The sequence below is a fragment of the Gymnodraco acuticeps genome, unplaced genomic scaffold, assembly GCF_902827175.1.
Source record: "Gymnodraco acuticeps unplaced genomic scaffold, fGymAcu1.1, whole genome shotgun sequence".
NCBI classification, from domain to species: domain Eukaryota; kingdom Metazoa; phylum Chordata; class Actinopteri; order Perciformes; family Bathydraconidae; genus Gymnodraco; species Gymnodraco acuticeps.
In genome coordinates, this window is record NW_022991216.1 from 2,906,139 (window position 1) to 2,919,516 (window position 13,378).

Consider the following 13,378-nt stretch of genomic DNA (forward strand, 5'->3'; position numbering starts at 1 on the left):
GCTTCCCGCTGCAGACACTAAAATAACTGCTGTTTTTCATACAACTTTCACATATAATCCATTCATCTGTGCTCATCTTAAATCAGAGTGTCGGATGTGTACACTGAGCATGACTTGTGACAAAACAATTGATTGGATGTCAATCATGGTCCAATGTGCAAAAATCTGAATTGGAAATCCTTTATATGTCCTAAAGCGGGAAATGTACAATGTTATATCAAATTGGACGGAACAATTAATGACAAAATAAAAGATTAAAGGGGCCCTATTATGCTTTTGGAGTTGTTCCCTTTACCTCCGGAACATAGTCACATCAATATGTAACGCTCGAGATTCTATTGGCTAACGCTCCAACACATTGTATGTGATAAGGCTAAGGGGCGGGACCTCTCTAAGCGGTTGGACAATCACCACATAGCCGGCCAGCTAACCAATCAGAGCAGACTGGGCTCTGGTTTCAGACAGAGGGTGAAAAGAGGTGCTGCAGCACAGACAGTATGAGAACAATAAATAGCTTTCTGAACATTAAAGCCTGGAGACATGTCACAGTAGAGACACTACATACTGATATGAACCTGAATATGAGCAGGATATGCCCCCTTTAAACTAACATATTAATAAATAAAGAAGCAAGCACATGTTAATATAATCAAAATCAAAAAAAATAAAATATAAGGAGCAGCATTATAAGTTAGTGAAACAAATGTAATGAAGTCCTGCCAGAACAACAGAAGAAAAGGAAACGTTAGGGCCTATAGGAACAAAGAATTGGTGCCATTTTAGGAATTAACTGAAATATTATGTAAAAAGGAACCATATCTTTATATTTTTTATTCATAGCTGCTTTTGTTTTTCTATTTATCTTCAAACATTCCTGGAGTGTATCTTCACAAATCCTTGAGTCCTCTGTTAAGACATGCACGACATGCCATGAAAATACCTTTAAGGATTCAAATGTTTTCATTCTCTGCAGCGGAGTCAAGTAATAGTCGAATTCCATGAAAGATTACATAGCCTTGAGTCTAGCTTTTAAATGAACTCAATTCTGCAGTTCACGTTGGACTCTTTAGTCATGAAAGGCAAAAGCTTAAAATGGGGTGTATAAATGGCAGAGTCAGAAAGATATCTTCAAGAAAAGGAAAAGATAAAAAGGTCTTTGGGTTCAGAGAATTAAAAAAGGGTTTAAATGTAATGAAATGTTGAGATAGGACTACACAGACATACCCTAAGTCTAATAGCTATGATATGTTCCTCCTCTGACTTTCTAATAATACTTAATTTCTACCTGTACGCCCCAGGATGCATTTTTGTACAGAACAATGTCAAGGAAAGATCCAGGAGTCTCTTTGGTGCTGTCTTTCATTTTCTTCCATTTCCTCAAGCAATGGAGTGAAATCAATCAAAAAGTCCTCCATGCTAAGGTGATACACTGCCAAAATATGAGCAGTTACCAATGTAATATTTAAAAAAATGTTTTATTTGTTTCTTCTAGCGTGCAGCTGCAGTCCTGGAGGAACCTCTGGCTATGTGAATGAATGCCACCCTCACACAGGAAACTGCCTGTGCATCGGTCATGTGACCGGACGGGACTGCAGTTATTGTGAAATGGGCTTCTTCAACCTCCAACCAGGCGTAGGATGTGAGAGGTATAAACACCTGTCATTAGCTTGGTAGATTTGGTGATAAGACAAATGTATATACAGCATCTCATATAATAGCTTATTCAAGTTTTTCTGCATTACTCTCTTCAGAAAACTTCAGTTTTCACAGGAAACAGCTTAATGTGGCTTTATGCAACAAATATAGTTAGTTAGTTTGGAAAAAATATTGTGTTTTAGGGTAAAATAACTATGAAGGTGGCAAGGTTACGTGACAAATGACTCAACTGGCAATTATATCAATTCTGGTTTCAAATGGGATACACACACACACCCTCTATTATTGAGACATTTTCCTGCCTCTCTTAGGTGCAGGTGTAGCCCTATTGGCTCAGCATCCGACGCTTGTCATCCAATCACAGGGCAGTGTGTGTGTCGTGCAGGAGTGGAGGGGACACTGTGTGATTCTTGCCGAGTGGGCTTCTTTGGATTCTCGTCACGAGGTTGCAGAGGTACAGGATTTTACTGCAGGCATCCTCTAATCCTCTAATACACCTTCCAACACAGATCCCACATGAAGGCATTTCTAACTCTTCAAATGTTTACCTCTGCCCCCCGACCCCACCCCCATCCCTCTTCCTGTGCCCCCCCCCCCTGCTGTCCTCTGGCCTCTCGCAGCCTGTAACTGCGACCCCATGGGCTCTGTCTCCATGCAGTGTCACGGTAACGGGACCTGCCACTGTCGCCAGGGCTTCGTGGGTTACAAGTGTGACAAATGTGAGCTGAACTATTACCACAGCAGAGACACCCACCAGTGTGAGGAGTGCCCCGTTTGTTATGGCCTTGTGAAGAAACAGGTGAGATTATGGTTGTTTGTGTAATAACCGTTATTTGTGGGAATTTTCAAATTCTACAAATTAGATTTTTAACATGCATTACTGGTTTTTTGGGCATGGTTCGACCGAAACGAGCAAAATATTTAAACATCAGAATGCCATTGAAGTTGTTATGGCCAACTTGTTGCCTGCAGCAGATATGAGCAGTAAATAACTGACGACGCTCGTGAACTGTCAACAGGAGGGCGGGGAGTGCCTCGCTGCGGGGAAGCAGTGTGTGGACCTGTCAGCGCAACTTACATGAGGCCGAATTTAACAAACAAATTTAAATAATTGGTTTAAACGGCATAATAATAAGGGCTTTCAACTAAAGACACAGCCACGCAAAAACTGCGGCATTTGTACAGCTCCTTATGGGTACTACAATTTGTGAAGTGCTTTCCTCTGGTGAAACGATCAGCACTGCACCACGGGCATGGCTTCCTTCTGCAGGTAACGGGGAGACACGCCCTGGCGGCGGTCTCATTCAGGATCCGAAAATAAAATGTAAATATTTTGCCCACTTATTCCACTTATTCCTAGTGTGCCACTGGTTACGGTGCCGCATGCCAGCATTGGCTGACCCCTGCCCTGAGCCCTTTATGTACGAGCCCCCAAATAGATTGCAGTGAAAAGCATTAGCATTTTCATTGTGTATCAATAAATGTATCATATTTATTGGATAGGGCAATTCATACCTAAATTATTTTTAAGATTTTTGAGGGGGCCCAAAAGATCATTTGGACAGGGATTTACCCCATGCTGCCTGCTCTAGTTGAACAAGTTATGGGTGCATTTCCTCACATACACTCAATCAATGGTTCAAATACATTTGATGCAAGCTTTACATTTTGCATGAGCAGATCTATTTCCCGAGCAAAATAACTGCTCCCTTCTCCAATTTGTCAAATCTGCCATTTATAAAGCAATGAGTTGTCATCCTGATCCCTGATCGTTTTTAAATAATTTGTTGGCAAAAGCTGACCAATATACAGACTAAATACAACCTTTTGCCCTTGAGGATTACAATGAGCCCAGATTATACTCTGTAACTTTCAAAAGTGTGTTGGATTACGCTGTAGAAGCTCACAGCATGCATTTCTACTATATATTGTTCATATAGTACCCACTGTGTCTTAGCGAGCCCTCAGTTTTGGGGTACTTACTGACCAGCTACAGCAAGCTTAACATTGACTGACCACAGCAGCACTTTAAAAGGTCCCTTCGGCACAGCAGATTTTAAAGAGTGTTTTTTTCCTGCTGAAAACAGCAAAGTGATTCACCCAAACAGCGATATGAGTGTGCTGGGCGATAAACCAAAACAGCCATGTTGAAAGAAGCTGAAAAGCTCTGTATAGCTGAGACCGGGTAAATGTTTCATGATTACAAATGACTTTAGCTTTCTTTTCCTACTCTATTGAAACATATTAAACTCCAGGAGTGCATCGTATTTGAACCTTCTAGTCTGGATTTGATTGGGACAAACGACTTTTGTCTTTACTGATTCATCTTCTAATTCTGATTTGAATACAACCTTTAAAATACCTATAAAATACTAAAAGATGACCATCACAAGTTTGCACAACGAAGCTTCTAGCAATAATGATGCTTCATTGAAAGGAAACTTGGGATACAAAGCTGCTAATCCTCTCATTATGTGAATGTGGAAGCTGTGTGTTTTATTCTGATAAATGTTGTCTTGGCTCTGCATTTGTATAGCTAGGTGCAATTTGTTCTTGAATCAGCACAGTCCGCCCTGCAGGCTGCCTTCCTGGACCCCCGTGAAAGCCTCGTGGCTCCTTAGTATTTGTAGATTGCAAGCAAACAGTAGATGTGCAGTGAAACAGAAAGAGACGTTTGCCCTAATGCTCTCCTGTGCAGCTTCTTTCTGTCCCTTTAGATTTATTGCAACCCACGTCTGTATGCTAAGGTGCTTCGCCCCTGGATTCGCCTCCTGAAGCCAATTCAATAGCAGCGGCATGTTCTGTCTTCTCCCTGTACATATTCTAAAGTGGCTGTGTGTTCTCTCCGGACTGGCTTGTACCCGTGTGAATGCATGCAGTGATTTCCACACTGTTAGCAATTCAGTGAACATCCCAAGCCTTGTCTGCTCCAAACACCTTCAATTACTTCTCAGTCTCCCCCACGCTCTTCTTTTCTGCCTCGCCCACTCTCTCTGTCTCCGCTCACAATGTCATCTGGCTTTACACGCAGAGAGGTAAAGACTAACGAGGGCAAAGGGAGGAAGGTTGGGAAAAGACAGAGGTTTGCGATCGATGATCAAGAAAGATATGACAAAGACTCGGGAAAACAGCAAAAATAAAGAAACGGAAGCAATTATTAGAGGTATATTTGATACCTGTTAAAAGCAGTAGTGCACAGTATGTTAAAGCATTGAAACTAGTGGTCAATGGACTGAAGATGCAAACCAATTAACACCTCACTTACCAGGTAATAAGATCAGCTATTTCTGCTCCCGGTGAACACACCTTATAACCTCACACATGTACAACACGTCCAACATGCCTCCTGCTTTGAAAAAGGAGTGTGATTACAGTCTCTTGTTATATAGATCCAGACCATTACACATCTGAGCACCTTCATTCCTCTCTCTCTCCTCTTCAACAAGTCTAATCCCGTTATTTCCTGATATGCCTTCTCTGGCCACATGCTTTGCAGAGAACAGGAAACAGTGTTCTATCCTCATCCTGTTGTTGATATTCATTTATTCATTGCTTTTGGTGAAATACTAAATGTTGATATCCTGGTGTACCGAGAATCAAAGTCCTATCTCAATGCCTGTGTCTGAATAAATAAATAAGAGCTGGATAGATATCTCTTTTGTTGCTGTAGTGTTGTTGTTTTTAGTTATTGCTAAATCTGTATTCTCACTGACGCCGACGGTGATAAATCGTGCTGCTGTTACAGGCAGAGAAGCTGAGGACACGCCTGCAGGATTTGGAGAAGCTGCTGGCTCACTTTGATTGCCGAGGTAGATTTGGGAAGCAGCACCACCTGCTGAAGTATCACATGGCCAAGCTATATGACCATGAGCACCAGAGGGAGGATTCTCTACCCAACGCTCTGGAGGATTTTCTAGCCTTCCAAGGTAACAGCAGCCAGAAGCCCAGATCATTCCACTTGGCCTGACCCCCCATTTAATGTTTCCTATGTGGTGGTCACGCGAGAGACACTTAACAGCCTTTGCCTTGTGAAATGTGAAGCCAGTTATGTGCCATTGTTAGTATCGTGTCATGTTTTTTTCTGCGCGATGATAACCTGCAATATCAGTGCCTACAAGACCAGCGAGCATGGCTAAGAAATTTGACATCAAACCGCCCACGGCGTTCTGCAAAACGGGCTGTTGCTCTGTCTGTGTCCTCAGAGTTAGAGATACAACACAACAAAGCGATTAAATCGGGAAGCAGACAACAGTGCAAACGTCTCCCAATTACTTTAACACAATGCTGATATATCCTCATTATCTTTGGAGGGGAAAGGGCGCAGGCTCAACGGCACAGGCCAAATGGAGACAAATCATAACAATATAAAACAAGGCGCAGTGTGACCAACTTAATCCCTATTTATGTGACAGGCGGTGTATCTCTAATCCCTGGTTTATTATGATTATAGTTGCAATCATGATAACCATTGTCTAACAACCCCTGTACCAACACCCTCATACTTACACACACACACGCACACATATCGTTAGCAGCCATGCACTTTATGACACTGGGAGGCCTATTAATGATTTAATGAACATGTGCGGGAAAACACCGGCTAATGAACATGTGCGGGAAAACACCGGCGCTCACACTTTTTAACTGCTATTTTATATGACAAAAAGTCACAGAGGCAAGCGATCACGCACAATGCAGACACACAACACTGTGCCTGTGGATCCTTGATTTTTATTTATCTGTTGCTATTTTATTATACTATATATATACTATAATATAGATATTATATAGTGTAGTGTATGGTGTAAATGTTTTCTTATACAATTGTATTTTTTATCTTTTCATTGTAAACCTTTATATAAGTATTTTTATTCAATATTTTATTTATATTTTATTTTATTCCAAAATAAAGCAACTATCACAAATTAAAAAAAAGTTCTCCTATGATATAAAAAACTATAGATTTTGATTATTCTGATTCTGAAAAGGCATTTAATATTGAGTATATTTTAACAGTCTTAAAAATGCAAAATAACATACATTTCTCTTTATGGTTTCTTTTACTGATGTTGCGTTGTTTAAACCCCAAAATAATTGGTACTCTCTAATTTAATCTAATAATTATTAGCGTCTTGCACAAATGACACGGAGATGAGAGTAAAGCAGAAAATGATGTGAAAGATTTGAATGAAATGTCATTGCGCCCGGCATTAAAAAAGTCTTAACTGCAGAAACCCTGTTGTACTAATTGTACTCAGCTCCAGTGTGGATAGGCAGCCAGTTAGAATTCACTGAGACAAAATTAACTCGAAAAAATGCTCTCTGGTTCAGTTTTCTTTCTCACATCAAACACAGGAAAGACACAGCGGGTGAGAGATGTGTTTTTAACTCCTGCATTCTAGCTGCAAACAGTCGGAAGAAAATTGTACTTGCTGAAATAATCAGTGAAGAACTTGATGTGCTTTTATTTGCCTTGTGCCCTTTTGTTCTTGCAGAGGCGCGGGAGGCCTTCATAAAGCAGTTTTCCTTGCTGGAAGCGTCCGCAGGCTTCCTGTTAGCCCAGCTGAATGGCATTACAACCACTTTGAACTGCAGCATCAGCATGACAGAGATGGAGAGCGGGACGGGTGAAGGGAGCAGGGGTGTGTGTCAAGCCTTCACTGACACACTGTTCATTGTTAGGGCGTCTCAGAAACAGCTAAAGCAGGCGACACTGGACCTGGACAGCATGGTAGGCGAATCAAACACATCCTGTCCTCATTATTGTGTATTTACTCCACAGAGCTCTTGTAATTCCCATGTATTTCATTGCAGAAAATGCTCCAGGTAGCTGTAACATAAGAGTTCACCCAGTCCATAAGCATACTGATATTGTTTGTGACACAATTGATGTTGTTGTCCTTATTATGGGATGCTGCAGTTTACTCCTCTTGATGGAGCTGCTCTGTATAGATCCTCAAAGATCCCCAAAAGCAAAAAAATATTTCATCCTCCACCACCCTCCACCAGAAAAGCAAAGGAACGTTTGATAGACGCTAAAATTAGTGTCACTGCGGCACTTGTAATGTATTACGGATACCGCCGCTGTGTTATTTAGGTTTCTGGGAGATGAGAGAGAGCTTGTTTTGCCAATATATAACACTCTATTTCTGATTGTGTGCACACCACAGCCCTTATCACTTGGGTAAGCCTGAAGCTGCAGCAATGGAATTTCATATTAATAAGCCGAGCAGCCACCCCAAAAATGAAGAACAAATGCAAGCACTGCAATTGTTGATTTCAGTTTTATTTTCATTTTCCTAAATTAAATGTACCCCGGAAAGCATTTGACTGTATACACATAACATTTATCAAGTCAAAACTTCAGGGGATTTATTTTGAGAGAGGTTCCTTCAAATGCTCCTGCTTTGAACGTTATATTTAGGAGAGGTTCATTAGAGGAACTCATTATTTGCAGAATGAAAGCCTCTGTTTTGAGGCTCGGTCCAGCAAAGCAATCAAAATATAGCAAAATGAACCTCTACACTTAAAGATATGTTTTTTAAAATGTCCGCCCTGATTTGAATAACAGCTTTCCCAAGGATCCACGATTATCTGAGCAGACAGTGCTGAGTCTAAAGAAAGACTCAGCTGTGAAAAGTTCCTTAATTACTCCATGGAGACTTGAGTTCACATGATTTCATTAAACGGTGGAACAGTCTGAAGTCTCCACGAGGCCAAACGTATTATTTGTTCATGTCTCAGACCCCCTCAGCATGTCGCTTTTGCCTTATTCATAGATCATTCCTTTTGAGATGGTGTCAGGCCCTAACAAATGGAACACGATGGTCAATGACTCACAGGCCCTACTGAAAAGGTAAGTCAGGTCAATGCACCTACTATAAGAAAATAATAATAAAGCTTTACTTATTTAGCACTTTTCATATAGCAGGTGCAGCTCAAAATACTTTACAAAATGGCACACATCACAAATCAAAGCAAAGAACAAGAAATTCCCCTCAGTTCAGATGGTAAGACTTCAGGAAACATGTAGCATAGCAGCAAATATAACAGTTTAAAAGACACAAGGAGGTAAAGGTATGATATTACAAATAAAATACAACAAAATAAATAATGATTCTCTCTGAAAATAAAGGTAGACATAACACGCTAATGTCGCTAATCAAAAGCTGATGGCCTGGGAGAAAAGCTGGATGGATAGTAATGTGTGAAACTTGGTCTAACCTTGCCTTCTCCTCTTGGCTCACCCCTGACACTGTGGTTATGCAATTGTGAATCGATGCCCTGGGCTACTCCGAGCATGCAGCATTGTTACGTGGTAGTTACAGAAATGTGGACCGGAGAGCCAGAGATGGGGAAGTTGTCGATGCTGAAATCCATTTCATCTGTCCTCAGGCGGTTGTAATGGTCTGTTATTCTATGTTACTCACTTCCTCTGTTCTTTCTCCATCCCTTTTAGTCAGAGAGAAATGGCAGAGCACATGGAGGCCGTAGCCAGCAGGGCGGTAAGAGCCTCGGAGCAGACCTTCAGCTTCCTGATGGATCTACTGCAGGACAACTCCACAGAGGACTACATCAGGAGCCTAACGGAGCAGTGAGCACAATAACCAATCCTAACACACGCCCACCCAGACAAACACAAGCAGGAAGAATGCCTCCCATTCACATAAAGCTTACAGTTTGGCGCGATCCCAACAAGCTGCATGACTCTGTGGATTATTGTGCTTTCTCACTTTATTTTCTCACACAGTGCACCAATGTATTACAACTCAAGCTCCTCTTCTTCACAGCAGCCTGTTAGAGCACATTGGAGTTTAGGAGTAAGACATTTAGCCACAGGGGGACAGCTTCTCTCCACTGTAAGCCTATTGCCTTCTCGGATTTGCAGCACGCTCGCTGCATCTCCTAGCGTGTGATTGCTCCGAGGATTATCCTGAATGCTCGACAGAATGATGCAAAAAGCCCTCCAGTGGCCATGATGAGAGCAGGGGGCGAGGAAACTCAAAATTGATTACCCCCTCCTAACAGTAGTCAGCACGGTCCAGAAGGGTTCTGTTAATCTTTGCATAACTGCGTTATGACAGTGTATGCGAGTCAGTGTGTGTGTGTAGCTTTATAGGATATGAATTGAGTGGTTTATGCACAGATTGGCAACATTAACTTGCATTCCACAACATATTCACCCATGTGTTTGGACTTAAGCAAATCACATGCATTTTAGACGCAGGGCAGTCCGAAGTATTCACACATTCAGCCACAAACAATAGCCCTCTATTAGAAGGCTTCAGATATGACTAATATCTATTGCAGTATTACTTTTGCTAGAACAACTAAAATGACAACGGTTCACTTATTACCAATATTCAACCTCTATTTTAAATTCAGCTGCAGTAAAAGCAGAAGAAGAGTGACATTGTACCGCCTAAAAAAGTCTGTTATGAACGGCGAAGCGACGCAGGAGCTCGAATATATATTACAAAAAAGAAAAAACCTTAAAAAGCCAGCCATCGTTTGCTCTTACATTTTCAAGTGCCTGGATTGCATTCCTGGTAATCCTGTTTTCCAAGAGCATGGAAATCATTTTGGATTTACCGTTGAGTTTACAGAACATTGAGTCATCTTTTGTTCCTGACGATTAATCGGTCATCAAAATAGCTGCAAAGGATTTTCTGTTGATCCACACAATATTTATGTGTCAACGTACACTACTTTTGCAGCTCTAGTCTGTCTCGGGGCTCTGAAGTACAATTCTGAATCACTGCAACAACAAAAAAGGTGAACCACTGGAAACCAGCAAAAGCAAGAAGCGATTTTTCGGCTAAACTGAAGTCAAAATATCAAATGTTACCAAAAAAACGAAACTTTGAGAGAAGCCCCAAAAGTCAGAGACATTTTGGTAGCGGAGCAATATTTTCCTTACATCCAGGAATATTATAAAATCCTCGTGTAACCCTTCCAGATGTATCTTGGGACCCTTTGGCGTTGTCTGGTCCCTTAGATAGGGGACTCTTGACCAGCTACAACAGTAACATATTACTTATCTATCAGTCCTAATCTAAAAATATCATATTTAATCATATATTTGTCATAGAGGTCATTTTTCTGCGGAACTTTAGCTTATCCTTCTGATACAGTAAAGTACATTTTTCTAATACTGGTTTGACTTATAATGGAGTATTTTTACATTGTTGTATTGATATTTTTACTTTGCCTGACAATTGCAATATGACTTGTTTTAAAAGCTCCTTACAAAGAGTTTTACCAAAACATGATCAATTAATCATTGTGAAAATCAATTAGTTTCAACTTCCCAAAAGGCATATGGTTTTTGCTGAACACAGGAAGAGAAAGTGACACAATGTGAATTCTGTGTCTGTTGAGGCAAAACAGATTCATTACAGCTGTGGAGGTGATACAAAAGGCACTGCACTGTGTCTAACACTTTTCATTAATTCATCATGCTGTCTTCGCACGCTGTTGCTTTATCTTTTAATCCTCTTTACTCACTTATAACAAGCGGCTTTGTCTTCCCCCCAGATTTATATGGATTTCAATATGGCACAGCACAATGCTTTTCACATTTCTCTAGTCAAAGATATAAATGTAATGTGCTGAATGAAGTGCAACATATGTGCGGCTGTAATGATACTGCACTATAGAATCTCTTACCTCCTTTTCATCATCTTTACAATAATAAAACATCAGATCAACAGAAGAAAAGGGGCTATAGATTGGTGCAGGAATGAGCTGTAAATCAGTATTTGACCACTTCTGGGTTCCTTCTTCTTAAGATTGGTTAGATGAATAAGCTCTATTGTTAACACAAGCTAAAGACATTTTAAAGTGTCCCTTTGCTTTTAGGGTTTTCCCTCTCCTGTGGTGTGTTCTATAGGTTTGATGCTAAATGGTCTGCAAAGGCTGGAACCCCTGTGTTCCCTCCAGAGGGAGTTTCCCTCCCACACACTCCCAAAAAGCCTCCTTTGTTTACTTTTGTAACATAATGACATCACTATGTAACATTCTTGCGTTTTGATTGCACTCAAACACATACGTGAGAGGCTAAGGGGCGGGACACAACAGAGCCGGACAGTTAACCAATCAGAGCAGACTGGGCTCTGGTTTCAGACAGAGGGTGAGCTTAATAGGGTCTTTTTAATGATTCTACGACATAAAATATGTCAGTAAGTTCCCCACTCGTAAACTTGTGAAGCTTCTGTGTCTTAAAAACTGCCGTTGCTAACAAGTGACTAAATGAGACAACTTAAAGTCATTACGTTGAACATTAGCTGTCTTTAGCTTAGCGGTGGTGACGAGGAGGAGTCATGTGACCGTAACATAGTTTGTTGGAATTTAGGCTTCAACTATTATAAAAGGGGTGTTAGTAAGTGGAACAAAAGGTCCAGCTGAACAAAAGAATCATAAATGTGTGTTTTCTACAGAGCTCATTTTCAGTTTATTTAAGTCCAATGGAAAGATCCCACTGATTGATATCGAGGTAGCCCGAGTGATGCTAACCCCAGGGTTGGCCGACAAAAAGACATCATGTCTGAACCAATCTAATGCAGTAGAATATATTTTACAACATGTTCTCATCTCTGTCTCTCAGAATAACCCAAATGCAGCAGCAGAAAGGGAACCTGACAGTGCAGGTGAATGAAACTGCAGCCAAACAGCTGGCCCTGGAGGAAGAGGCTGCAGACATGAAGATCGCCCTGGGTAACATCACATCATCCTTACATCAGCTGGCTCTGACTGAGGCCAGCCCATCACCAGAGCACAACCAAACACATGCAGCCAAGCACACCACAGAGGTCAGTCTGCCGCAGCACCTGCAGGGTACACAACTGAATGTGAAGCATTATTATGTCACATTATAGAGCCATGAGTGAATCATTTAGTCTTATTACAGCCGGCTTGATAGCTGCACATATTATATAAGGAACCATTCCAGCACATTTAACTAAGCTCATATACGGATACAAGTAGCTATCATTTTAGGACGAGTGGGCAGTTAACTACTCATCATTTTTCTTTTTGATGATTTAACATTGGCAAGCAGAGGGGGACACTGAGTAGGCACAAGAGAGAGGATCCTGGCAGGGTTTGCTGCTCATGGGGGTACATGTTGTTCCAGAGGAGGTGATTAACCACTGCAGCCTCTCTGAGCACACCAAACATTGTAAAACAACACAGAAATAGTTCCCTAATATTCCCTCTGCAAATGGCTGATTAAATGTTTTGCAAAAATGAGAGAGAAAGCAAAGTGAGATTTGTTGTAATGAAAGCATTCAAGTGGTGCGTTTCTTCTTCCTGTTTAGTGGGGCGGGACCTGTTTAAAACAGACGGAAGAGCTGGACCGGCAAATTCAGACCAAAGAGAATCTTGTGAGGAAGATGAGAGAAGAGATGGAGCCTCTTAAACAAACTGCCAATAAGAAACTGGAGATAGAAGAGGACATCAGTGAGGTGACTAAATTAAATCAGCATGTGGCTTGAATGTCTAAACACATTGAATGTTTATTGAATTGTCATATTAAATGCTTACGGTTTATTAGCCATGCTAGGCAGCTGAATGTGTGGTTTGCAGTTCTGATGGTCCACTACTTTTGATGAAAATCACTCAATGACTTTCACATGGATTGACTTTAAAATTGAGTACGCACATTAAAGACCAGAGTCCAATCCGTGGTATTGAACGAAGTGTCCTCGTCAACTACTTGGTA

At 41.1% G+C, this 13,378-nt stretch overlaps 1 protein-coding gene across 1 annotated transcript in view; it reads left to right on the top strand.

Moving 5' to 3' along the window:
- lamc3 (laminin, gamma 3) overlaps positions 1-13,378 on the top strand; it is a 133,013-nt gene that overhangs the window by 110,579 nt on the left and 9,056 nt on the right. The window contains exons 15-23 of the mRNA XM_034238942.1: positions 1,493-1,646; positions 1,968-2,110; positions 2,277-2,455; positions 5,402-5,582; positions 7,152-7,387; positions 8,436-8,512; positions 9,116-9,250; positions 12,263-12,467; positions 12,975-13,121. Coding sequence (XP_034094833.1) covers positions 1,493-1,646; positions 1,968-2,110; positions 2,277-2,455; positions 5,402-5,582; positions 7,152-7,387; positions 8,436-8,512; positions 9,116-9,250; positions 12,263-12,467; positions 12,975-13,121 — 1,457 coding nt within the window. The remainder of the gene's footprint in view (positions 1-1,492; positions 1,647-1,967; positions 2,111-2,276; positions 2,456-5,401; positions 5,583-7,151; positions 7,388-8,435; positions 8,513-9,115; positions 9,251-12,262; positions 12,468-12,974; positions 13,122-13,378) is intronic.